The 27,095-nt window shown below is 46.8% G+C and overlaps 1 protein-coding gene across 1 annotated transcript; it reads right to left on the reverse strand.

Moving 5' to 3' along the window:
- REXO5 (RNA exonuclease 5) lies at positions 1 to 26,459 on the reverse strand (the record flags this gene model as incomplete). Its single annotated transcript, XM_080981032.1, has 19 exons — positions 1 to 213; positions 3,420 to 3,529; positions 4,810 to 5,018; positions 5,244 to 5,463; positions 6,066 to 6,158; positions 6,614 to 6,751; positions 7,820 to 7,930; positions 8,726 to 8,834; positions 9,648 to 9,757; positions 12,101 to 12,203; positions 13,357 to 13,451; positions 15,033 to 15,171; positions 15,985 to 16,100; positions 16,396 to 16,484; positions 17,166 to 17,273; positions 18,707 to 18,794; positions 22,915 to 23,041; positions 25,234 to 25,355; positions 26,319 to 26,459. 19 exons carry the CDS (start codon positions 26,457 to 26,459, stop codon positions 150 to 152), a joined length of 2,292 nt encoding a protein of 763 aa, XP_080837158.1. The 3' UTR covers positions 1 to 149.
- Between the last annotated feature and the right edge of the window lie 636 nt (positions 26,460 to 27,095).

Below are 27,095 nucleotides of genomic sequence, written 5' to 3' on the forward strand. Positions count from 1 at the left end.
TTTCATATTTGACTTGACTGATTTTAATATTTAAAACACTGAAGGAATGGGGGGGGGGCTTGCTGGTGTTCGGGATGCAGGGCCTAAATGAAATCACTGGAGCTTTTAGCAAAACCAGGGCGTTAAAAGCTGTGAAGGCGAACGGGACCTCAGGAGGCGGGCTTTTCTCCTTTGATTCCCAGCAGGCCGAAGCCCTGGAACGATTCGGAGCCTCTGCAAAGCAAACGACAGGAACCAGCGTTACTTTCCTTCCAGGGACACAGTGCTGAACGGTGGAGGGCTGTGTAAACTCTGCTTTTTGCAGGCAAACGGAAAGCTGAACAATATGCCCTGTGTGGGCAGAAGGTCTTTATTTAGTCGTTGTTATTATTATTATTATTATTATTATTATTATTATATCCCGCTTTCCCTCCAAGGAGCTCAAGCTGGCGCACGTGATCCCTCGTTTTATCCTGACATAAACCTTGTGAGGTAAGATTTGGCTGAGAGAAAAGCGACCGGGCCTTGGTAGCTTAGTCGGTGGAACACGAGACTCTTAATCTCAGGGTTGTGGGTTTGAGCCCCATGTTGGGCAAAAGATTCCTGCCTTGCAGGGAGTTTGGACTAGATGACCATTGTGGTCCCTTCCAACTCTACAATTCTATGGCCACCCAGTCAGCTTCATGGTTGAGCGGGGATTTGAACCCTGGTCTCCCAGGTCTTAAAAGGTAAAGGGACCCCTGAGCATTAGGTCCAGTCGCGGCTGACTCTGGGGTTGTGGCGCTCATCTCGCTTTATTGGCCGAGGGAACCGGCGTACAGCTTCTGGGTCATGTGGCCAGCATGACTAAGCCGCTTCTGGCGAACCAGAGCAGCGCACGGAAAGGCCTTTTACCTTCCCGCCACCTATTTATCTACTTGCACTTTGATGTGCTTTTGAACTGCTAGGTGGGCAGGAGCAGGGACCAAGCAACGGGAGCTCACCCTGTCACGGGGATTCGAACCACCGACCTTCTGACTGGCAAGCCCTAGGCTCAGTGGTTTAACCCACAGCGCCACCCGCGTCCCTCTCCCAGGTCTTAGTCCGACACTATAACCACTACGCCATCTTGACCCTCAGGGCAGATTCTCTGGAGCCCTGTTTAAGCAAGCTCCGTCTCCAACATCCTCAGAAGCATGTAGGCTGCTTTTCACACCATTATGTCAAATTGTTGGAGCTTGGTGAGAAATCTTGGAAGGGGTGACCAGGAGGGAAGTTTTGTGTGGAAGGACTACAGTTGTACCTCAGGTTAAGTACCTAATTCGTTCTGGAGGTCCGTTCTTAACCTGAAACTGTTCTTAACCTGAAGCACCACTTTAGCTAATGGGGCCTCCCGCTGCCGCCGCGCCACCGGAGCACGATTTCTGTTCTCATCCTGAAGCAAAGTTCTTAACCTGAAGCACTATTTCTGGGTTAGCGGAGTCTGTAACCTGAAGCGTAAGTAACCTGAGGTACCACTGTATTGCACTTGGTTCAGCTTGGGCATTAAAACCAATTTCTGGGCACAGCATTCTTATGCTCCTCTGGTTGGTGGATCTTGAGATTATAGTAAAAATAAAACAATGTCGCTCTTCTGATCGGCAGGCCCTAGGCTCTGTGGTTTAACCCACAGCGCCACCCGCGTCCACTTGCGCTGTGTATTGTGGTGCAAAAAAGAAAAAGGAATACGGTACACTGGCAAGCTTTCAATAGTTAACAAAGAGCAGGAAAATACAGGCATGAATCAATTCCTGTGTGTAACCCCTGGCTTACCAGGAGCAAAAAAATGACTTACTTGGGAAGCATCTAACGCTTCCCTGCCACCGCCCCCCCCCCCCCGGCTTCAAATAATCAGCAGCGAGGGTTTAGGATCAAAGGATGGAGGCAGAGTGAATTTTAAAAGGCCTGCAAGGGCTCATCCCTGCATTCAGACCTCCCCTGGGGCTGATTAAGCTAATGTGGTGTTGCATGCAGAGCTCAGGAAAGAGAGCTGGGTGAGGTGGGGGCTGGAGGAAAGATCTATAGCTACTGGTATAGCACATTAAAAGAATTATTGCAAACAAGCGAAAAAACTGTAGCAGCAGCAAGAGACCCCCCTCCTCCCTACACCCCAGTGAACTGAAGAACAGCCAAGCCGGTCTAGCCTCTAGGGTGCACGGCTGCCTTTCTTTTAAGCCCCTGAAAAATAATAACAGGAGCCCGAAGCCATGTAACACTTGCATGGAGGAGATAACTGAAAAGCCATAAAGCAGCAACTGATATTTTGTGCTAGCTGTTGAGAGCGGGACCGGAAGACTCCAACCAGCTTGAGACAGTAGGACTGCGGTCAGTTTTAAGGGCTTCTTGTTCCCATCAAGCTAACTGAGGCATTTCCCAGTTTTCCTTCCCACATTCATTCAGGCCACCCCTGAGGCCCTGTGGACTGGAACCTTAGTGCTCTGTGCAAATTTTTGACTGTCCTCTATGGCTACTGGCTCATTCATGAAATCTGAAGAAGTGTGCATGCACACAAAAGCTCATACCAATAACAAACTTAGTTGGTCTCTAAGGTGCTACTGGAAGGAATTTTTTTATCATGAAAGCAGGTCACCCATCCAGGCTGGGGAGAGGAAATGGAGATAAGAAATTTGTGCGGGGGGCGGGGAGAGATTTGGTTTGAATATGATGAGGGTTTGCTTTTCCAACCCAATGATTTAGTACATTTTATCTAAATGGCACAGACTAAAAATTCCTGTTTTTCTTAATAATTTTTTTTCAAATAAATAAATTTGTGCTTTTATTCACCATAGCCTGTCCCATTCGCACCCCTTTTCATGTCCTGGTTTATTCTTCAGGGGGATTCAACCCCCCCCCCCACCTTGTCAAGGCCTACAGAATGGTAGAGTTTGAAGGAATATCAAAGGTCATCTAGTCCAACCCCCTGCAATGGTCTTTCGAGGACCACTTAATGATTTTCATGCCTATTGTAGCAATTGCAACGTGCTAAATGCTGTATGATTTTTAATTGCCTTTTTTTTGCTGCTTTTATTTTCTTACATTGTATTTCATTGTGCTGTAATTTGCATTCCACAGAAGAAAAACATAAGGCAATTGAAAATTGCTACAAATACTTAACTGCAGACAATCCTGTGGACCGCCTGAATGAAGCATGAAGGTCACTGGTGGTCCGTGGAGTACAGCTTGGGACCCCCTGCTCTAGACCCGTGTTCTTCAACTTTAGGTCCCCAGATATTGTTAAGACTACAAAACCCATCATCCTCAGCCACTTAGCCAATGGTCAGGGATGATGGGACTTGAAGTTCGAGAACATCTGGGGGACCCAAGGTTGAAGGACAGTGCTCTAGATGATGAGCTTAGTTTTCAACATTAGAATTCAGGGAATGCAGAAAAAACGGCCACAACGCAATCGCAAAGTTTTTTACCTGTTTGTGCCCGGTAACAAAACAACACAGAGCGTGTGGTTCGGCAAGCACCGATGCAGATGTTTGATTCTATGGTCTAATGTCTTCATGGCTTTCTTTAAATCTTCTTCCTGTGTAGAAATAACACGAAGGCTGTCCTTAAAGCAAAAACCCAATAACCACAACCACACTGGGAAGGGCAACAGAAAGTTATTGCACAGTGGACAAAAGAGCATTGGTAGTAGGGTCCCCAGTACTTTAAATCTGCAATTAAAAAAGAACCCATGATAAACTGATTATTTAAGTGCTTTGTGGGCATTTAAGTCAGGGATGGCTTTTTTGTTTCTATTTTTTGGCCCAAGGACCACAAATGATGTTGGTCATCTCTCTGAGGACTGCATAGCAGCAAGAGGCGCGGCCCAAACAAAAGTGGGTGTTGCCAAAATTGGCACAGTCCCCCTATGCCCCAACTCTTGCACCTTCACCCACGCAGATGGGCAGAATGTTAAGAAGCTCCCTGCAGGATCGGACCAGCTAGTGCAGCACTCTGATCTCCCAGGGTCGAACCAGAAGCCCAAAGGAAGCTTGCAAGCGCAACTTGAGCACAACACTGTTCTCCCCACTTGCAATTCAGTCACCAGTATTCAACTGTACGTTGCCTCCAACAGTGGACATTCATGCATACAAAAATCACACACGCACACACACACGGACTACTTTGATCTCAGCTGATTCAAGTTCACCCCCGATTCTTCCTTTGCAGTCATGTCTTGAATTCAAGTCCTGGCTAAAAAGGAAGACGTTCTCCTTTGAATTCAAGCTGGGCTGGAAAGGGATAACACTTAGATTCCTTTCCCAACTCTGCCTTTCCAGATATAATTCTGCACTGAATGAGGTGTTGAAATGAACAAGGAGCCCTGCAGGTCTGTCTGTTGGACAGCTGACCATCCTACAATGTCAGGTGATGGAAAGGAGGGTGTGGTTTGGAGTAAACCTATGCCATGGGGGAAATGAGGAGGTGCAATGGACCTGAGTAGGCTTGTGGGCCACCAGTTCATCACCACTGCTTCTCATCAAGCCCTGTTCTGTCCTCTCCTCCCACCCCAGTGCAGGAAGATGTCAGTGGATGGGGCTGTCAGACCAACCGTGAGTTTGCCACCTCCAGTACACATTGTCCCAAGGTTACGAGTAACGCATGAACGCAAAATAACAGGAAGCCGGTGCAGATGGTTAGGATTATATCCTCCAACACCAAATGAAGTTTCTAGACCAGTCATCAAGAACACTCCACTGGCAGAGTCCGTTATCAATGCTGCAAGCTCAGGAAGGTATCAAAAAGGTAACCTTTGTCCCAAGCTCTGCATTCAAACCAATTTCCCACAACACGTTGAGAGCAAGACAAAAAGCTCACCAAAGCAAACGGCCGCTCCTTTTCCAGAAAGTGAGCTTCAAGGGGTGGCTGTAGAGCAAGGAGCTTCCCGCCATTTTGATTCACTTGACAAAACCATTTGTGGAGACGTGCGGGCGTGAGAGCCCTCCTGCTCTGCATTTTGCTGCCTCTGGCTGTCCGTTCCCTTATGGCTTCGAGAGCATGGGAGGCGCTTTCTGCTGTGTGGAATTCTAAAACACACATACAAAAATCAATTGAGTGCTATTTCCTCAGCCAGGACAAATAACAAAGATTAACTGGGGGAGATTCCCAGGATGGTGTTTGTTTGCTCAAAAGCCTGCCTCCCCCATCCAAGAAACTGCAGGAATAGACGGCATATAAATAATAAAATTATTATTATTATTATTATTATTATTATTATGCCTAGAATCTAGTTCCTCAGGTGCCGTACTTACTGAGAAAGCAGTAATTCCTCTGTTTTCCGGTTCTGGGATCCCTTGGCAGGAAAACTGCATTTAGGTCTTTCAAATAACCCAGCTTTTCCCGCAAGCCTGCCTCGCTCTGGGCTTTCCCCAATCCTGCCAGGTAAAGGACGCCTTCATTGTCTGCATCTCTTTCCAGCTCCTTCACCAGCACCTCACAATCGAGCGTTTCCTCAGTGATGGGTCTCTGAAGCTGAAAGGCACCAGAGGAGAAACAGACCATCACCTGGCACCCTGCAGCCCAGAGGCCTTTATCCTGTGTGAATGAGGGCATTACCTAAGGGGCTGGTGGGCTTGCAATGGGCATGAAATGCTTTAGAGGAATTTGGAAGATGCAGGTCAGAGCCGAGGGTGGGTTTCCCCCCGACACACACCTTCTTTCGCAGCCTGATCACCTGGAGGCAATTTGTATGCGCCGCAGGCGAGTGGCTACATGCAGGTCTACTGTGGAAATATTTTGCTTAACATGGTTTTTTGTCATTGAAATACACTGCAGACGCCTGATCTCCCTGGAGACCTAGAGATGTGACGATAGACTGCTCTGCCTCCTTTCTTTTAGCAAATGTTTTGTGCCACAGAAGTGATAATTCTGTACTGATTTGTTTTGGATGTTTGTATGTGATGCCAAGAAAAGGTTTGATGATGATGATGACGATGGGAGCCAATTTATATCCGAAGCAAAGTACTGGAGAGTTCGGAGACTTACGATGGGGGAAGACAAGATGTTGCTGTGTCTCCCCACCGCTGCTCTCCGCCCAACACTGTCATGAATGCAGGGGCACGATACGAGCTTACCTTGATTGAGGATCCTGCTACTTCTGCGCCATTGAGACTCTCCAGGGCAAGCTGGGCAGCCTCAAGCACTTCATACTGGATACAGACGTGGGGCTTTAGAAAAAGAGAATATTGCAACAGATCAGCCCAGGTCATAGGTCAATAAACCATGGTTTTACCAACCTCAGAACAAGCCATGTGGCTGCCTACCCCCTCACGTGCCTGGCTCGTTAAACCATAGTTTCCTGTGAGTCCCAACTGTGGTTTCAGCCACATTTGCAAACCATGATATGAAGCCAGCAGCAACGGACAACTGTGTTTAGAAAACCTGTATCCCATTTTTCCACTACAAGAGCCCCCAACACAGGTGCTTCTTTTTTTAAAAAAAATATCTTATAAAACAGAAAATGCAAATGAGAAAAGGGCAAACATTGAGAATAAAGAATAATATGAATTCAGTACAAGGTTTTTGAAAATAAAATCATAAAAGTAAAAAAACAAGAGGTGTAACTAGAAGGACTACATGGGCTGCCTCCCTCATCCTAGCAGAATTCCTTTTGTTTATTTACCTCAAATGTTTCTGTGATGGCCCTTATTGACAGAACATGGCCGTATTTCTTGAAGGTTCTCTTCAGAGACTTCAGGCAGAAGTCTTTGGCAAAGGGGCCTGCATAGAGTGTCAGCATGTTGGCCAGCCTGGTCCTCATCTGCGATAAGGGGAGGGTTTAAAAACAAAATTAGTTTTTCACTTCTGTTCCAGAACAAGGCTGGTTGCATTTTGGACCCCCAGGATCTTCTTTTTTTAAGTAACTTGCTCCCCACCTCAAACCATAAGACTTTGGGAGAAGATTCTGGGCAGATAAAGGAAGCATTTCTTCACACAGTTAAACTACGGAACTCGCTGCCACAGGAGGCAGCGGTGGCCCCAAACATGGATAGTTTGAAAGAGGATTAGACAAAATCATGGAGGACAAGGCAATATGTTCTGTTGGTGTAATGTGAATAATGGGCTAAATTACACAGTGCTTGGGCTCGTGTTTTGAGGAGCACATTTTCCGTGTCTGGATGCTCTTGAGATAAGGCTGACAGGTGCATTGGGTTACCATAGCAACACAGCCAGGTTGAGTGCATGACTTGATGAGTCATTCACCCTCCCACTGGTTCAGGACTGCTCACTCAAGGCAGGATTTCACAGAACGGCCACCCACAAATCCACTCCTGGTTTTATGCACCCCACAAAAAAGTTATTCTTCTCAGCAGCCTAATTTAGGGAGAGGAGAATATTTTGTTGTTGCTACTGTTAAAAACACACAATCAAATCAAAATTGGGACTCAGAAAGCATCACCAACCAATAGCAAATCATCCGGAGAGCTTCCTGTCAATCAGATTTTGGGGGACCTTTGGCCCTTTGGATGCCACTGAACTACAACTCCCATCACCTCTGGCCTTGCTTGTTGGCATGGATGGGAGCTGTAGTTCAGCAACATCTGGAAGTAATAATAATAATAATAATAATAATAATAATAATAATAATAATTTATTATTTATACCCCGCCCATCTGGCTGGGCTTCCCCAGCCACTCTGGGCGGCTTCCAGCAAAAAATTAAAATACTGTAATACATCAAACATTAAAAGCTTCCCTAAACAGGGCTGCCTTCAGATGTCTTCTAAAAGTCTGGTAGTTGTTGAATAATAATAATAAAGGTTCCCCACACCTGCTTTGGGTCTTGCTTTGGCCACCCCTGTGGAAGGACATAGGGAAGTGCTGTTTACCTTGGAAACTGTTTCTGAAACCTGGTTGGGTGTGGCATGCTGAGAATCCAAAGCAAACTGAATTACACTGAAGGAGGACCTGGGAATCTCTTCCAGGGCTCTCTGGAGTACCTAAACAGAGAGAAAGTTGCATAGGAGACATTTGGAGTCATGGGCTGCAGGGTCAGTAAAAGTGAAAACCTGACTGCATGGAAAACGAATATCTGGGGCAGGGAAACCTTTTCAGCCTCAGGACTGCTGTGTTCCTTTTTGGGAAACCACCTGAGGGTCACATAACAGTGGCGGGGGGGGGGGGCAGATGCAAACATGGGCGGAGCAATGGATGCAAATACCTTTGTACAGTAAGCTATGTAGCTGCTACACAGGCTCACACACCCTTCCTCTGGATAAGGAAGAGGCATTATCAGAGTTCCAAGGACACATTCCCAGCCAAGCAAAAACTCTCAAGAAGGGTGTGAAGCACAGCCATTGAGGGGTGTGGCCCGCAGAAAGGGGGTGTGGCCTGTGGAGAGTCCTGAAGGCCAGAGAGAGAAGCCTGGCTGGATCTGACAGGAGCCCAAAACATCAGGAGGACAGCAGGTTGGCAAAGGCTGTGTCAGCAAAATACACTCACAGTTAAAAAGAAAAAGGTAAAGGACCCCTGACAGTTAAGTCCAGTCGCGAACGACTCTGGGGTTGCAGCACTCATCTCACTTTACTGGCTGAGGGAGCCGATGTTTGTCCGCAGACAGTTTTTCCGGGTCATGACTAAGCCGCTTCTGGCAAAACCAGAGCAGCACACGGAAACGTCGTTTACCTTCCTGCTTCTGTTGGGAAGGACCAAGGTGTGTGGGGTTTCTCAGCTTTGGAAAATGAATATTAAGCTAGGAGAATATGTCAAGGCCCGGAGGGATATTTATAACTCACTTGCTTATTAGGAGAGCCAGTCTGATTTTGACAATTGTAGGAAGCTCCCTCATTCTGTTGTCCCAGAAGCAATGTTTTTTGACCAACAGAGTGCAAGATGTCTAGAAGACTAGAAGACACACACACACACAAAAACCAACAATGAAAGCAAAATCTATTTAAAACAAACAAACAAACAAACAAACAAACAGACAGACAGACAGACAAACAAACCCACTGTCATGTTTAAAACTGACTACTCACTTTGGTTAGATAATAATAATGTTCAATATTTATATAGCTCTGGAGGACACTCAAAAGTCCTTAATGGACAACCCCTTGTAAGTTGGACAATATTATTATGCTTCATAATGCAAGGAGGAAATATTTAATTAAAGGCAAGTAGGAACTACAAGGAAACTTCTAACGAAAGGCACAGTCACCCTGGAAAACATCAATAGTGCTTTTTGAGTCCACACTGGACAGGGGGTGGCGGTGATGTAATAGCACTGCATCACAAAACAGTGAAAACAAATAAGGTCTGAAAAAACATGGGGCCATCACAGAAAAATCCAAATGCAGCAGGCTGATACCATCTGGATTTCCTGTACAGAGTGAACAAAGGTTGGCAATTCCAGATTAAATTGCGTCAAGAGTGCTAAAATGTTGAGTTTCCAGGTCCAGCTCCTTTTGCAAAATCAACAAGTGGCGATTGCGACAAGACCACAGATCGTTAGATGAAGGCAAGCGGATTATCATGCGGATAATGTGTGCTGAAAGGTGCAGGTAGCTGAATTGCACAGTATTCTTTCTAGAGACTCTGCCGGCACAATAATAACTTGTCTAAGTGGAGTGATGGTGCTACAGAAGGCTGAGATACGCACATCGCTCAGGCAAAGGCTGCCCCAAAAGGAGAATTAAAAACAGCACAAAGGTTATTTACCATTGGTTGGGTTTCCTCACCCCGTTCTTTTGCTGCGGCAAGGCACCGTTCCATGCCTCTCCCGTCTCCCTTTGCTTTAGCTGTCTTGCTTCCAGGTTCAGCTCTGCTACCTGGTGTGAAGCCAATATAATTTCACCAGACATTCCCCTTTCCAGAGTCTGCGTTCAGTCACAGTTGCAGGTTTCTGATCTGGGCGTTTTGCTAGGGGCGTGTGGAAGTGTTTGAACAGATTTCCCTTGCAAATTATGTGCCCATACAATATTAAGAATCAGGGCGAGGTCTTGGCACCCATGAAGAAAAGGGGGCTTGCAACTAGATCACATTTCCCCCATTCTGGAACCCTCTGAACATTTTGAACTCCCACCAGCCCCAGTCAGTGGGGCAAACGGTCAGAGATGATGGGGGGCGGAAAATCAACAGAATGTGGAGGGCACCGTGTGGGAGGAGGTGGCGATAGAAACCAGAGTTTAGGCCGCTGCTGGCGGGCAAAATGGGAACCTTCTGGCAGAGCAGAAATTAAATCCCTCACCTCCTACTGAAACGAAGCCTCTGGACTCAATTACCAGCTGAAATTTAGGAGGCGTCATGGGGGGTCATTATCTTTAGGTGCCTACAGAAGATGCGATGGTTTTAAGAAGGCTTTTCCTGAGGTGTGACGGGGTCATCTATGAAATATTAATTGTACATCTGTAGGATGCTTTTAGGTTTTGTTGGAATGGTTTAAATTATGTTTTAGAGTTTGCCAAAAGGGTTTGATCTTATTTTTATCTTCAGTGGCCTCAGGTTGTGAAGTGGTTTATAAATTTGCAAAACACAACAAAAACATGTGATACAGTGGTACCTTGGGTTAAGAACTTAATTCGTTCTGGAGGTCCGTTCTTAACCTGAAACTGTTCTTAACCTGAGGTACCACTTTAGCTAATGGGGCCTCCCGCTGCTGCCGCACCACCATAGCACAATTTCTGTTCTCATCCTGAAGCAAAGTTCTTAACCCGAGGTACTATTTCTGGGCTAGCGGAGTCTGTAACCTGAAGCGTCTGTAACCCGAGGTACCACTGTATTATTAATAAGCCTAAGAACTCCGAACTGAACTGAGCACTTATCCTTCCCCCGAATACTTCACCCTCCCTCCCCCTCTGTTGTCTCCTGGGGGGGGGGTCACATTTGAGATTGTAAGCTCTTTGGGGCAGGGGTCTGTTGCCTTCTTACTTTGCAGAGCGACCTTTACACCAATGGCTCTGCGAGGGAACGATTCCCTATCTCCAGAATTTAGTGACACTTTGCACTCTCCAGATTAAACTCAAATTAACCACATCCATTCTGGGGGCCTGTAAATCTTATCAGCAAAGCTCCCCATCTATAGCCCCTCTTGGGTCTTCAGAGAGGCTAAGGGGGCCCTCTTGGTAGTTCAGTGTGGGGTGGATATCCCAAGAGAGGCCATTTTCTGTGGCAGCCCTAAGATGTGGCATTCCCTCCCCACAGAGGTCTGCCAGACACCTTGCAGAGCTTTTGTTCTCTGCTGAAGACATACCTCTTTAACCTGGTCAAAGGCAGAGGCAGGCAGATTTAGGAGCCAGCCTGATTTTTTCTCACCGCAGATCGTTTTAACTGATTTTAATATTTTCACAGTGCTGTAACTTGCTCTGGGACCTCGTGGTGACAAGCCTGACCTATCTGCATGCTTGCAACATCTGTTTTTATTCCGAATGATCAGTCACACAAGGCAGCAGGTTCACAGCTATTATAAAATATGCTTCGTGGAAGTCGTGGCTCGGCTGCTTTGGCTCCAGAGAGAGTGAGGGAATGTAATTTGAGTGAAGTGTCCTATTTGCAGCATTTGCTGTGTGTATTATTCTTATATTATTTGCATATTTTTTTGGGGGGGGGAAATATATAACATTTGGTTATGGTTCAGAGTGAAGAATTCATCATCAAGAAAGCAGCTGCTCTAGCTAAACCTTTTCTGTGGGTCAGTGATGCATTTGGAGGAATTGGTTACATTCCACAAAGGAATTTGTCGCCAAAACTGTTCTCAAGGACTGTAGATTATTTGGGCTTGAAAAGGACTAATTTGTCAAAATGGGCTTGCAGTTACCCTAGAGTGTCAGACTCAAACCCCACCTGATCAGAACCACAGAACTGTAGGGACCCCAAGGGTCATCTAGCCCAACCCCGGCAATGCAAATTAACGAATTAAATCCCACTTATTTCAAAGGCAAAGCAGGCAAGCCCTTACTTTCCTCTCCCGCTTTGACGTATTGCATCCCAAACATTTAGGGTTTATTTTTTCGTTGCTCCCTGGCATTTTCTCCCTCCCCCCACACCTTTTCAACCTGTCAGCAGGCATACAATCCTTTTGCCGATAAATATTTTTCAAAAGAAAGAAAGGAAGGAAGGAAGGAAGGAAGGAAGGAAGGAAGGAAAAGAAGCGCGAAAGATGCAAACCCACATACCTTCCTGGGTCCTTGGCTGATGAAATACTGGGCCAGTTCAAGGGCACACTTGGCATCTTCGGTTGGATCGTGGCCACTTCCGTCTGTGCACTGGATTTGCTTCCTGCAAAGGAGAAAAGCAAGATGTGTGGAACGTTTAAGTGCTGCAATGCAGTGAGGGCCGTGGTAACAGCACACTCTGCCTTGCAGAATGGCTCTTTCATGAAAAGAATCCCCCTTTGTGGCCGAGAGCAAAGACAATCTCCTTGTGATTTCTGGGATCTGCTCTGTTTTCCAAACCTTGGGGTGGAAGTTGGCACAATCTGACCCCTCACAGGTTGGGAAAGGGCTGTAGCTCAGTGATAAGAGCATGTGCTCTGTATGCAGAATGTCTCGGGTTCAATCCCTGGCGTATCTCTGGAGCAGGGCTGGTGCTGCCCAGGGAGCTGCTGTCAGTCAGAGTAGACTGGTGACTGGGAGTGGCCTCCAAGACCATATAACACCGGTCCTAAAAGACGTACATTGGCTCCCAGTACGTTTCCAAGCGCAATTCAAAGTGTTGGTGCTGACCTTTAAAGCCCTAAACCAGGCTTCCTCCACCTCGGCCCTCCAGATGTTTCTGGCCTACAACTCCCATGATCCCTAGCTAGCAGGACCGGTGGTCAGGGATGCTGGGAATTACAGTCTGAAAACATCTGGAGGGCTGAGGTTTACTTCTTTGACATCTGATGGGAGGGCGTTTCACAGGGTGGGTGCCACCACCGAGAAGGCCCTCTGCCTGGTTCCCTGTAACTTCGCTTCTCACTGTGAGGGAACTGCCAGAAGGCCCTCAGAGCTGGACCTCAATGGCTGAGTGATGGGGGTGGAGATGCTCCTTCATATATATAAATTCAATTCAATTCAATTCAATAAAATAAAAAAATAAAATAAAATAAATACATACATACAGTGTGATCGTATATAAGTGCATACTCGAAGGAGCCCCATTGAGCCCAGATAAGCACTGATAGGATTCCAGCCTTAATCAGTTGCAAAATCCTCTGCTTAGAATGATCGCCTTTCATGATTCAGCAGCTCAGCATTTCACTTATTATACACTGACCTAAACTGTTGGTAGAGCATGAGACTCTTAGTCTTAAGGTCATGGGTTCGAGCCTCATGTTGGGCTAAAGGATTCCTGCACTGCAGGGGGCTGGACTTAGATGAGCCTCACGGTCCCTTTCCAGCTCTATTATTCTATAGCTTGGGGGAGATGAGTGACAGGGGAAATACTTTACCTTAAAACTGCTTCTGCTAAGAATTTGAGCTTGAATCGTCTGCCACCCTTCCTGGCAAAAAGAAGAGAAGTATCTATAATGTTCGGATGCACCATCTGGAAGAAGCGGAGAGGGGTGTTAGAATACATGACTCAAAAAAGGGTGGTATTTTTAAGTCGCAAATGAGGCTAGGAAACTCAATCTTTTGCTACTGGCCCGGATTTGCAGCCTGCAAACTGGAAAAATACTAATAGTGAACAAGAACGGCCTGTTGTATCAGGCCAGCAGCCCATCCTGTCCACCATCCTGTTCTCACAGCAGCCAACCAGATGCCTGTGGGAATCTGCCTGCAAGCAGGACACAAGGCCAACGACTCAAGATCGCCTTCCTCCACGGCTGGATCTAGACGCATCCAAGAAGTGATTCAGTTAAACACGTTGTAAACTTCATACAGGGAAGTCCCGTTGGCAAAAAACAGGACTCCACAGCACCATCTGGTGTCAAAGTGTTATAACACATATAAAGCGCTTTGTCTTTACAAATGTAGCTGAGTCCCACTCGATCGTTTAGTGTGGCAGCACTTTGGAACTCCCTGCCTATTGAGATCAAGCAGGTGCCTTTCCTGTGCTTTTTCCGACGCCTGTTAAGCACATTCTTGTTCAGAAATTCCAACTTAAGATGCTTAGAAAGTTAAGGCGATTCTAATCTGTTTTAATATTTTAACTTTTGTACTCTTTATAAAGTGTGGTTGTGACTTTTTCCCTTGATTTTACCGCTTTATCTTTCTGCAAGCAGTTCTGAGGTTTTCTATAACCAATGGCTTCCAAGTTACAAGATTCTGAACAGTTAAGATATGTTCGACAGAGGAACAGACTCCCTTGGAAGGTAATGGATTCTTCTCCCTTGAGAGATTTTTAAGCGGAGGTTGGATGGCCATCTGTCTTGGATGTTTTAGTTGAGATTCCTGCATTGCAGGGGGTTGGATTAATGACCCTTGGGGTCCCTTCCAACTCTACAATTCTGATAAGTGGTGTATAAATTTTGTGCAATAAACAACAGCACCCTGCCCGCCTGCAACTCCTAGCACCTGGTATGCAGAGGCAAACTGGCTCCCACAATGGAGGTAGAACATAGCTGTTATGTTATGTACAACTAGAGCTGGGTAATATATCCTTGCAAGGATAATTACCCTTAATCATCCTTGTTTTTCCTTCTCCAGGTGTCTCCCACTGTCATGGGAGCTGCCTCCATTAAGGCAGACCGGAACCGGAAGCCAGGGGCAATATATATCTTTCAAAACCAGTTTCAAGTCCACATCATGATATTGGTTTCAGAATTTTTGACCTGGCAATACATTGAGAATCATGATTTGTGTTTGTGTGTGTGTATGTACTATGCAAAAATCACATTGTGGGGTAAAATGCGTGAAGCCAGCCAATGCCTCTAACACAGCTCCATCCTTATTTCAGACGTCGTGACATATTGGTATATATCAAGATCACAGATATCGCCCAGCATTAATAACAATCCTTGATAATAGTCCCTAGGCGGCTAGATGGACAGAGAGCCTGACTCAGTATAACTCCCTGTGTTTCTAAGGTGAAACATGCAGATTCAATTTCCTTGCCCTTTACGCAAGAGGTCCGAGCTCTGAGAGGAGTGAGAGTTGTCGAAGGAAAGGAGACTCACAGACTCACTTCTAGAGCTTGAAGGTCAAAATTCAAAGAGTGGCCCACTAAAACCGCGTCGGAGGGCAGCAGCTTCTTCAACCGGACCTGGATGTCGGCGAGGGTTGTCGTGACGGGAAGGAGCAGCTCTTCCGTGATGCCAGAGTAACTTCAAAACACAAGAGGAGGAGTAGTCAGAGCCCCTGAAGGAATGCTGCATTTTCAAGGCAAAGCTCTGGTGGGAATCCTTGGTGCAGAATCTCACGCGGCCTCTTCATTTAAAATCTGATTTGAAACATCCCAAATTTCCTTTTCCTGGCCAAATCCTACCTTCCCTGTGGAACAGCTCAGAGCTGGCCTTTGCAGGGAGAAGGGGTGTCACAGAACGGCCTGTGTCGCTTCAGACAGCCAGGGAGGGAAATGTAGGTTTGCCCAGAAAGGGTATGTCATTTCTGATGATCAGTCTGTGAGTGCCGATACTTATACTGCCAAATCTGCATTAGCCAGGCAGCAGAGGGGGATCTCAGCTGGTCCCTGAATGAGCGCAGGGTGGGTGGGAAGGTTTGCAGAAATATAACAATTCTTGAAAGAAAACCCTATGGGCAGGGGGAGGATCGTCCAAACAGTCCCATCAAGTCTGAAAAACGCTCAGTGGCCACAGAAGGGGGAGCAGGGTAACAGAAAAGGGATTTTGGGGAGGAATGGCTTAGATTTTCCCAGCCTTGGGTCCCCAGGTGTTGTTGGAGTACAATTCCCCTCATCTCTGACCAGCTGGTGGGAGCTGTTGTCTGGCAACATCTGGGAAAACGGTAGCTGAGAGTATCCTGAACAGAAGCAATTCTAAGTCCCACGTGCTAACTCTCAGTTTATGGGATACACACACACACACACACACACACACACACACACACACACACTCCCCTGCAGTACCTAGGCTGCAGTACCCCTTCTCCCCCACAGAATAAATGGGTGACAAGGGTACCTCGTGAGGTAATTTCTTATTGGTAACTTGGGCTTGACCAGCTCATTCATAATGCACCGACCACAGGCATCCACCACCGAGATTCGCGTGAGCTCGGATCCCTTATCGGTGAGGCACTGGGGAAAACATTGAGAAGCAAAGAACATCAAGAAAGGTCTTGACTGGCTCAGGCTGAGACCTTGCCTTCCTCCCCACAACAGCCAAACCCCTGCCACATAAGTACAAGCAAAGGGGTCTCCTGACCAGGGCTGGTTTGAGTACTCAGAGTTGCTGAGGAGGTTTTAAGGAAAGGCTTGGCAACGCTTCACGCTGAAGGTCTCCCACAGTTTAAGCCTCAGCTACAGCAAGGAAAAGAAACAAAAGCACAACACTCATTTTGTTTATTTGTCAGGGGGTGTCACGCCAACGTACCATTTCACAGTCCAGCCCAAAGAGGGGGCTGCTGTCTGTCACTGGACCATCGCAACAGGTGCGGACAAAATGGCTGCAGTTGCTGAGGCCTAGAGAAGGAAGCGGAGGTATTTCAGCTCCAAAAGACATGGCAAGAGCCAGTGTGGTTGGCGCTTCCATTTCAAGAGAACGGTGTGCAAGTTCTGTGACGTACGATGGAACGCCAAGGAAAATGAAACTTAGCTCTGTCTGAAAGAATATATCCGAGTACTCTGAAAATCATTTGCCCACACGTATGCCCAGAAAAGGTAGATCTGTCTGAAAGGGAGCACAAGGATATCTGCAATGATTGTTGCAATGAATCCCTAATTATGATTACTTAATAATTATAATATGATCATATGATCGTAGAAGGGACATGGCTTTCAGAAGGCGTGGCTGTGATGAAGGGACTCTGCGCTTCTAAATTTGCCACCACACGACTGACTAGAACGGTAAGCGATGAGGTGGGGGATGACAGAAAAAGACTTTTTAACAATAGTATGGGTTCTAAACAGCAGCTAGCATATAAACAACGGTTTGTCATGGGGTCTGACCTGAAACGCCTTCTCAAGCTACCCTGCCTAATTTTATTCCATTGGTGATACTGAATAGTTAAGAGAATTTGTAGAAATCGGTGCATGTGCTCCACCACCGAACCACGGCACCCCCCCCCCCACTTTTCAAATAATCTGCAAATTAACTGTAATCGCAAATGTGCGTTTCTGTTTTCCCCAATAACAGGAGCTTACCTTCCAAGGGGTAATCATTGAGACGCATCTCCTCCACAGTAAGGACATACCTGGAGAGCCCATGGGCCTCTTCTCCATATTTCTGAATTATGGGATTTTTCTGCGTCACTGAAATACAGAACATAGGGAGGGGTCAGCAGGGTTGTGGGAGCCAGTCAGTTTGCAGAATATAAACCTCCGGGGGGTGGGGGGTGGGGTGGAATTGAAAGACAACCCAATTAGGACCAGGTGTGTTCATTGGACACAGAATGCTGACTCACAGGCGTTTGTGTGTGTAAAACTGGGGAAATGGAATGGAGTACCCTGAAAAGAGCATGGCTGGCTGAAATTCCGAACAGGAGCACTCCATACAGCCAGGTTTTGTTTTGGCTTCTACTTGCATTTCCATACGTTGCATTAATGCTCCCTGTCCTCAACACTGCACAAATGTCAAGTCATGCACATTTCATCCAAGCGGGTCTGCTGAGAATTGTGGCCTTAATTAAAATTCTAATTTAAAGTTGTTGGTTTTTTTTAAAAAATCCAAAATAAATTAAAGGCAGCTTTTGTGTGGACTGCTAAAAAAAAGGCAACTTATCTTTTTCTTAACAGAGGACAAAAACAGGAAAGTCTTCAAGATCTAGTAGAAGCAGGTCTCATGCAGGTGGAGAGGCAGTGACAGAAGACATCACCTGTTGAATTCCTGCCTTTTAGGCACCTTGCATGAACCCTGACGGTGTAGAGCAGCCGGCAACCACAGATGGAAACCCTTGGTTTCTGGCTCCTCTGTTTGGTGGATTGCTATTTCTCCTTCCTGTGGCCTACAACTGCACACTCTGAAACAGCTCTGGGGTATCTCCGTCATTAAGAGCACGAGACTCTTAATCTCAGGGTCAAGGGTTCAGTCCCCACGTTGGAGAAAATTTTCCTGCACTGCAGAGGGTTGGGCTAGATGACCCCTATGGTCCCTTCCAACTCTACGATTCGATGGCAGGGAATCCTGAGCTATATGGTGGGAATCTGTGGCTGGCTCACAGGCATCAATTGGTGCTAGTTTCTGTCAGGCAGGAAACCTGTGTCGCTCTTTTGGGCCCTAAGCCATTTAAGGCTTTTTATATGCAAGTGCCAACAGCTTGAATTTGGCCCAGAGGCTCGCTGACAGCCAGTGCTGTGCTTTCAGGACTGAACTATTTGGGCAGAGCTGTACCACGTGTTTGACGGACGCCAGGTCAAATTCACAGGAGAGCCACACATGCCAATCTGGAATAGCAAGGGATTTTAACCAACCGGGGTTCAAGTACAGTGGTACCTCAGGTTAAGTACTTAATTCGTTCTGGAGGTCCGTTCTTAACCTGAAACTGTTCTTAACCTGAAACACCACTTTAGCTAATGGGGCCTCCTGCTGCTGCTGTGCCACCGGAGCACGATTTCTGTTCTCATCCTGAAGCAAAGTTCTTAACCTGAGGTACTATTTCTGGGTTAGTGGAGTCTGTAACCTGAAGCGTCTGTAACCTGAAGCGTCTGTAACCCGAGGTACCACTGTACACACAAATACTAAATACCTTGTCTGCTGATCTGTGGAGCGTCATTTATTCCCGAGCCGCAAAGTTCTTTCATAAAGTCATCAGAGGCAGGGGGCAGAGAGAAGCGCTGTTGAAAGACACAGAGGACATGGCAAACCAAAGAACTGAAAATGCAGAGAAACATGTGCGCCACAGCGAGATTTGTCTTGTATCCAGGAATGGGGAACCTGTAACTCCCTACAGCTCCAATCATCACCATTTGCTTGTTTATTTAACGCCTTCCGAAACACACCCCAAGGAAATGCACAAAGTGCAACAAAGACAGCTTTATTTATTTATTACATTTAGAGGCCCCCTTCTGCTTCACGAAGCTCAAGGTGGTGGCATTGTTCTCCTCACTCCCTATTTTATCCTCACAGCAACCCTGTGAGGTAGGAGAGGCTGAGAGAAGCAGGGACTGCCTCCCCCCTGGTCACCCAGTGAGCTCCATGGCTGAGTGGGGATTCGAATCCTGGCCTCCCAGGCTGCAGTCCAGTACTCAAACCATTACACCACACCTTAAAAAGAGTCAAAAACGAAAATAACAGCAGATAACTTTGAAAACAAACGAAGCAGACACATATGGCAGCTGGAAAAGCCGGGAAGCTTAAACAAAACCAAAAAGAAAAACTTGGGTGGGGTTTTGTTTTGTTCTTTTGGTACCCCAGTAATTAAAAATACATTTCACTGACTCCTAGTGTTGGATCGGGTCCAGAAACCCTGCATACAAATAAATTTAACATGAATGAATAGCAGCTACGTAAGTTCTCGAATCTTCGGACAGAGAAGGTGCCAAAATACACAACTGAACAAAAGGTCAGGCCAAGTAATTAAGGGGCTGCTATGGAAGCCGTGTGCCAATCCCACAAAAACAAACATTTTTCTTTTCTGCTTGATGTCTTAGGGCAGGGGTCAGCAAGCTTTTTCAGCAGTGGGCCGGTCCACTGTCCCTCAGACCTTGTGGGGGGCCAGACTATATTTTGGGAGGAAATGAAGCAAGAGTACCACGAGCCCCGGCGGCTGCTTACCTGTGTCTTGCAAGCAGCAGGGGCTGGTGGCAGGACGATGAGCGGCGTGTGAAAGGGCTCCGGAGAGGAGCTGCTTAAAATGGCGGCCGCTCGAGAGCTGCTGCTGCTGGCACCAACAAAGCCCAGTCCCCTTCCTCCTCTAGGCAGGGCAGGGAGAAGCTAGGAGGAGGGAGGGAGGAGGTGCCGCTGCCGCCGTGTGAGGGAGAGGGAGGGAGAGTGAAAGAACCCATGTGCTGGTGATCCATGAGGTGATTCCTGGACCATCCGTGGGCCAGATCCAGAAGGCAATTGGGCCTGATCTGGCCCGCGAGCCTTAGTTTGCCTACCCATGTCTTAGTGGGTCCCACAGACTAAGGAAAGCGGTGTGGTAGATTTACCCTCCACTCGGATTTCAAGATAGTGGCCCAAGTCCAAAACTTCTGAGGTTGATAGTTCTGGAAATAACAGAGCCTAGCTAGAAATAAAAAGCAGTTTAACGGCCCAGAAGTGGACACCTAACCAGGAAAGTCGAAAGCTGAAAAATCACAGGATTTCCCTTTTGATCAAACATGCAGTAGTATCTAGGTCCTGCTTGCAGGCTTCTGATAGACATCTGGTTGGTTGCTGTGAGAACAGGATGCTAGACTAGAATCACAGAATTGCAGAGTTGGAAGGGATACCAAGGGTCATCTAGTCCAACCCCAACTTTTGCTTAAAAACCCCCAAGGAAGGATAGTCCACTGCCTTCCCAGGGAAGAATAATAATAGTTTGGACTTGATATCCCGCCTTTCACTCCCCTCAAGGAGTCTCAAAGCGGCTAACAATCTCCTTTCCCTTCCTCCCCCACAACAAGGGAGTCCGTTCCACTATCAAACAGTTCTTACTGTCCGAAATTTCTTCCCAATATTTAGTGGGAATTTCATTTCTGGTAACTTGAAGCCATTGGTTCAAGTCCCACCCTCCAGAGCAGGAGAAAACAAGCTTGCTCCCATGCGACAGCCCTTGAGAGATTTAGCCTAACTGAACAGGGCTCTTCTTATGCTAAACGTATGTATCATTTGGAAAGACTTTTAATTCATCAAAACATCGAGCAAATGATTCAGGTGATTCCCCCTCTCCCCGTGACAGAGGTCCACCGACTTTTAAAGTTTCACCTCCGCGCTAGCTGAAGCTCCCAAATGCTTTCTAAAGGTGTGTGCAACAGACGCACTGCATAAACAGACCCCTATTAATAGGCAGAAAACAAGTGGGGTCTGCAATAAAATGTTGCAGTGCCGAGGGCTCCTTTCTTCAGCGCTCCAGATGACCAGCCGTGCCCAATTCTAGGATACTCCATTCTACTTCCCCCTTTGGGGTTTGCCTCCCCTCCCCTTTTTATTCCTCACAGCAACCATGTGAGGTAGGTTAGGCTGACCCTGTGAGCTCTCTGGCCAAGTAAGGATTTGAAACCTGGTCTCGTAAGAAGAGCTCTAGCCAAATGTCCAGCTAGCTTAGTATCCTGCCCTCGCAGTCGCCAACTAGATGCCCATGGGAATCCTGAAAGCAGACCCAAGAGCGACAGGCCTTGCTTGTGACTGATTACCAGTCAGTGGTATCCAGAAATATACTCCCTCCAACAGTGGTGATAGAACCACCGTCTTTCTGAATACTCCTCTCCCAGGTCATAGTCTAGTATAGTCCAAACAAACTAGCATACAGCCATTTTTAAATTGCCTCACTCTTGAGTCCGCGATTGTTGCTTTAACAGTGGGGAGGACTGCGCAGGAGGACAAATAACATTTTCAGGGAAATGGGACTGACTAAAACGGGCCTCTTTTGTGTCGTTATCGTATTAATGACCTCGACTTCCAGGCAGGAGCCAGAGAAAGCTCAGTCTTCGTCTCGCTGGCAAGGACTGGCGGCTGCATATTCCTGGAAAGTCTTGAATTTGCTCTCAATTAAAGACATGTGTTTCCTTGCCACTGGAAAGCCCCCCCCCCCATCCACCCACCACCAAAACAAAAAAAAACTTGGGCAAAGTTTACTCATTCAAAGCATCCTGTTCAGAGGAGACTTGTAAGGAAAACCAAAAGGAAAAAGAAAAGAAAAGAAATTGAGCACATTAAAGCAGACTCTATTCTGCGTGGAAAACAGTTGTCTCTTTCAAAAGACAGAACGTACCGTTTGTGTTAAGAGAAGCACATCACGCGAACGCATATTCACAGCTAGATTTTGGAGCCCTGTGTGCCAAGACTTGGGAGACAAAGTTCTTGGGGCGAGTGCATAGGGAATATTTTTAATGTTTAATTATGTTTTTATATACGTTGGAAGCCACCCAGAATGGCTGGGGTAACCCAGTCAGGTGGGCGGGGTACAAGTGAAAATGAAAACAACAACAACAACAACAACAACAAGAAGAAGATCTGGTGCCCTCTTGAGCGGCCACAGATTGTGGCTGGAGAGTGGGGAGAACAAGGGAGAATAGCACGTCCATTTCATCACTTTATTTCATTCCTGCAAATCAGGCAACAAAACCTGCCAGCCTGAAAAAGGGTTCGCAGCAGAGGTGGGGAAGTTTCTCTGGCCTGAAGGTAACTCTCTCAACTGACTTCTGGGGGGTTGAGGGGGCAGAGCCAGAGGGAAAAGTGGGTGGTGCAATGGATGCGAATTTCACACAAACTGAAACATATGCACCCCCCTCTCTATCCTCTATCTGTGTGTGCAATAGGGACGGATGGAGATACAGTGGTACCTCGGGTTAAGTACTTAATTCGTTCTGGAGGTCCGTACTTAACCTGAAACTTTTCTTAACCTGAAGCACCACTTTAGCTAATGGGGCCTCCTGCTGCTGCAGCACCGCCGGAGCACGATTTCTGTTCTCATCCTGAAGCAAAGTTCTTAACCTGAAGCACTATTTCTGGGTTAGCAGAGTCTGTGACCTGAAGCGTATGTAACCTGTAGCGTATGTAACCTGAGGTACCACTGTAGAAGGATTCATTCCAGACAGGCAAAAACAATCCAAAGAGGGTACAAAGCAAAGCTGATAAGGGGCATGTCCAGGAGCCAAACAGAAAGGTCAAGGTGGGGGGGGGGGACATTTGGCCCACAGAACTGAGGTTTGCCATCCCTAGTTTGCTGCCCTCTGGAACTGATTATAGGAGCTCTGTCCCGATTACAGGAGCTTCCCCAGATGCCTCAAGGATTACGGCTGGCGAACTTACATGTCTGAATATCCTTCGGAGATGCTTGAACTGCAGGTAGAAGCGGTCGAAGTGGAGCTGACCGACGTCCCGCAGGACCACCACCACTATGCCAGTCAGACGCTTCCGGTGGTGAACACGGCACCAGCTGCACCACAAAGCAGGGGGAGAGGGAAAGCCATTACCACTCCGGTGAGCCTTTCTCTGGGTGGGTGGCGAGAAAGCACGGTAATCGGGGGGCAAGGTCTGTAGCTCAGTGGCAGAGCATCTGCTCTGCATGCAGAAGGTCCCGGGTTCAAATCCCCAGGCATCTCTAGGTCCTGTCTGAAACCCTGGAGAGTCAGAGTAGACAATACTGAGCTTGCTAGACCAGTCATCCTGTGATCGTGGTCTGCTTGTGGGCTTCCCATAAGCATCTGGTTGGCCAATGTGACAACAGGAAGCTGGACTAGATGGGCAGAAGGGCCTAACCCCACTGGCCCTTCTTGCGTGCTGTTTCAGTATAAAGCAGGTTCCTTGGTCCTGGGTATTTTAGGGACAAGGACCTGGTTTCCAATCCTGGTCAATGTTGTTGATGCAGCGCTGGGACACAGAAAAATAATAAATAATAATAATAATAATAATAATAATAATAATAATTTATTATTTATACCCCGCCCATCTGGCTGGGTTTCCCCAGCCACTCTGGGCAGCTTCCAACAAAACACTAAAATACAATAACCTATTAAACATTAAAAGCTTCCCTAAACAGGGCTGCCTTCAGATGTCTTCTAAAAGTTTGGTAGTTATTTTTCTCTTTGACATCTGGTGGGAGGGCGTTCTACAGGGTGGGTGCCACTACCGAGAAGGCCCTCTGCCTGGTTCCCTGTAACTTGGCTTCTCGCAGCGAGGGAGCCACCAGAAGGCTCTCGGCGCTGGACCTCAGCATCCGGGCGCTGGACTGTAAATGCTCTTTATACCTCTTTAGTCCAACTCCCTTTACTTTGATTGCCACAGGTTCTCCAGTTCTCAGTCAAAGAGATCTTCCTACCACCTGCTGTGTGAGCCTTTTTTTTTAAGGCAATGCCAAGAACTGAACCAGGAACTTTCTGCATGCTTTGCCCCTCTTGACCATGGTTAAGGAGAATGTTCATTCAGAGCAGCGAAGGCCTGCAGCACCACTGGGGAATCTCAGGCTCAGGCGCTGAATGCGGCCCCCAAGTACCTCTACCAGGCCCCCAGGACTCTCTCCTGACCACACCCCTCACAATATACCCTCCCAACAGTGCATGGCAAAGCTGCTTTTGAAAGGCAAGGAACTTGGAAAAGCAGTCTGAGGCCTGGTGTTAGTCTGCTGCTTCCTAGTTTATAAATGCTGTACTGATTTGTTGATCGCATAACACGACTTTTGCTTTAATTGTGGAGTCCAGCTTATTTTTTAGTTGCTGCTTTGTTAACAGTGTTTTATAGACTGCAATTGTTTCACTGATGATTTGTTAGTTGTTCTAGATGATTTACGCTGCATTTGTGATGTTCTCCATCAATCTCACTTACTGGCATGCACAGGATGCAGAAGTATTTAAGTCAAAGCGTAAAATTGGCATCTGTTCATAGAAGGAGATGCTTTAAGATAAAACTAAGGTTAAAAAGTGCCTCTTGAGTCTTACAGTGATGTGGCATCTCTCAGAAATTTTGCTACTTTCTCCACAAGGCCATTAATTATCCCATATGATTTATGCTGCATTTATTATGTAATCCTCTTTGGGATTCTTGAACAAAACTGTAATAAATCAAGCAAATCAATCCATCTGTTCAACAAAACAAAGGAAATCAATATTCCTACTGGACTAGATGGGCCTGATCCTGCAGGGCCATCCTGGGGTTCTGATGTAGCCAGGAGGGGATCTGAACGGAAGCCTTCCCTGGACTAAATTCACATCCACAATACGCAATGAAAATACATTAATTTTCCCCAAAGATGCCTGGGAACTATGTGTGCTGGCAATTGCAGTTCTGCGAGGAGCAAACTACAATTCCCAGGGTTCTTTGGAGGAAGCCATGTGTTTTAAATGCATGGTGCGGATGTGATCTATGTCGGTGCCACAAACTTGACACAGGCTAATGGAAGCGTCAAAGGTGCATGGCTCACAGCTCATCAGAGCACATGAGAATGGCATTAGGTGATGGTCTTTAGTGAGATCTATTCCTGTTGGAGCATGTAGGATGGACTCCTAGACTGAACATATAGCAAGAATGGGCAGCCTTCAGTCCTCCAGGATGTTGCTGGACTCCAGCTCTCAACCTCAACGAGAGCATGGGAGTTGGGAGCCCATCAACACCTGGAAGGCGACAAGTGACTACCTAGGATGAGTTGCATTGTGGCGTTTCCCCAAAGCAGAATACTTGAGGAATCTGTAGAGTTGGTCGTAGCTGATTTCAGAGTCTTCTCCAAACACTTTGGCAGACAAGCGGGGCTGCTTCTCCTGAAAAGAACGAGAGAACCGGCTCAGGATTGTTTACAAAGACAGAAAGCGTTGAAGTGTCTGAGCTGCCACTGAATGGATTCCAGAAGGGGACGACTTGTCTCTTACAAAAAGGGCACAGAGAAAATAAATGAGCGAGCAGGGAAGACAGAGTGAGCATACAGTATTTTGATTATGCATAACTTGACATCACTTGGAAGCTATTTACATAAACACAGCAAATGCCAAGCGACTGCAGTTGGACGTGCCATTTGCAAAAATCCTCCGCTGGGAAGTTAACAACCCTGACTGTGAAAAAACACATGAGTCATCCTCTCAAAAACGACCTTGCAGGGTTAGAAATGGTGGGGGAACTTGGCTGCCTGCTTTCCTACCTTTCGGTTTATAAGATTTTAAAACTTGACCCACAAAGTGCTTTCAATCTTGTCTTTTTCATGAGGGCCAGAAGCTTGAGTTTAATTTTGCAGAATTCAGGGAGGAGCACACTGGCTTCACACAAACATGGCCTGGAGGTGATCTGTCTTTAGATGATGGCCACTTTTGATCAAGTCTGGCCTTTTACAAGAGCTCTACTGAATTTTGCCCCAGTGAGCATTCAGGCTGCTGCATTTTGTACTATCTGCAGTTTCCGGGACAACTTCAGGGGAAGCCCTGCAAAGAGTGCATTGTAGTAATCCAGTATGGAGGTGACCAGCACCCTGAAAACTGTGGTCAGGCTACTCTGGTCCAGAAATGGCTGTAGCCAGGTCAACAGTCAAAGCTGGTAAAAAAAGCACTGGATTGTATCCAGCGCTAGTCCTATTCAGAGTTAACCCACTGAAGTTAATAGGTGTGACTAATGTAGGGTCATTATTTCCAATGGGTCTACTCTAGTACACAACGTTACTTTCTGCTGAGATTGGAGACTGAGGGGCTCATCCACAGAACTGATAGCAGATCTCCTGCAATAGCAGGAACACTTACATCGCTTTTAGCTTTCTGCTGGTTTTGGCAAACATCGCTTTCATCAACCTTCCTTCTCTTTTTAACCTTCTCTGTCTTTTCATTATCTTCACGGGGCCGTTTCTTTTTCATGACATGGGTTGCTGTATCCATTTTGTCCATCAGTATGGGGTTGGGGTTTTTTTCTTGGGGTGTGTATGTGTGTTGTATCTGCCAAAAAGAAGAATCAAGAAATAAAATAGCTGGAAACAGATTTAAGTTGAACAAAATATAATGAACCCCACAACATGATTTGGCATCCCTTGGCAGGCACAGACAGAAGAGGAGGAAATGGCGTGGTGGGGTGGATTGTGGGAACCTGGGTTGGAGGCAGGCAAATCTCCTCTTTTCACTCAACTAGTTGCTTTGGAAGAGGAAGAAGGGATGCAAACTCTCCCCTCCAACCCACATGTGGAGCAGAAAGCCTCAGTGGAGGTTGCACAACAGTGGTGGCCAAACTCGGCCCTCCAGATGCTTTGAGACTACAATTCCCATCATCCCCGACCACTGGTTCTGTTAGCTAGGGATGATGGGAGTTGTAGTCCCAAAACATCTGGAGGACCAAGTCTGGCAACCACTGGATAGGGTTTTGATCTGCTGAGGGGGTTGTGGCTGACAGGAAGAGGCAACTGATCAGGAAGGTGCTTGTCATCTAGACTCAGGAGCTGCCTTCACAGATGGAAGCAGACCCATCTACCCCACCAGAGAGCACACTCTCAATCTCAACATCCCCACAAGGCAAGAGTCTCCTGAGTGAGC

Source organism: Podarcis pityusensis, assembly GCF_964106645.2.
Source record: "Podarcis pityusensis genome assembly, chromosome: 14".
Classification (NCBI taxonomy): Eukaryota; Metazoa; Chordata; class Lepidosauria; order Squamata; family Lacertidae; genus Podarcis; species Podarcis pityusensis.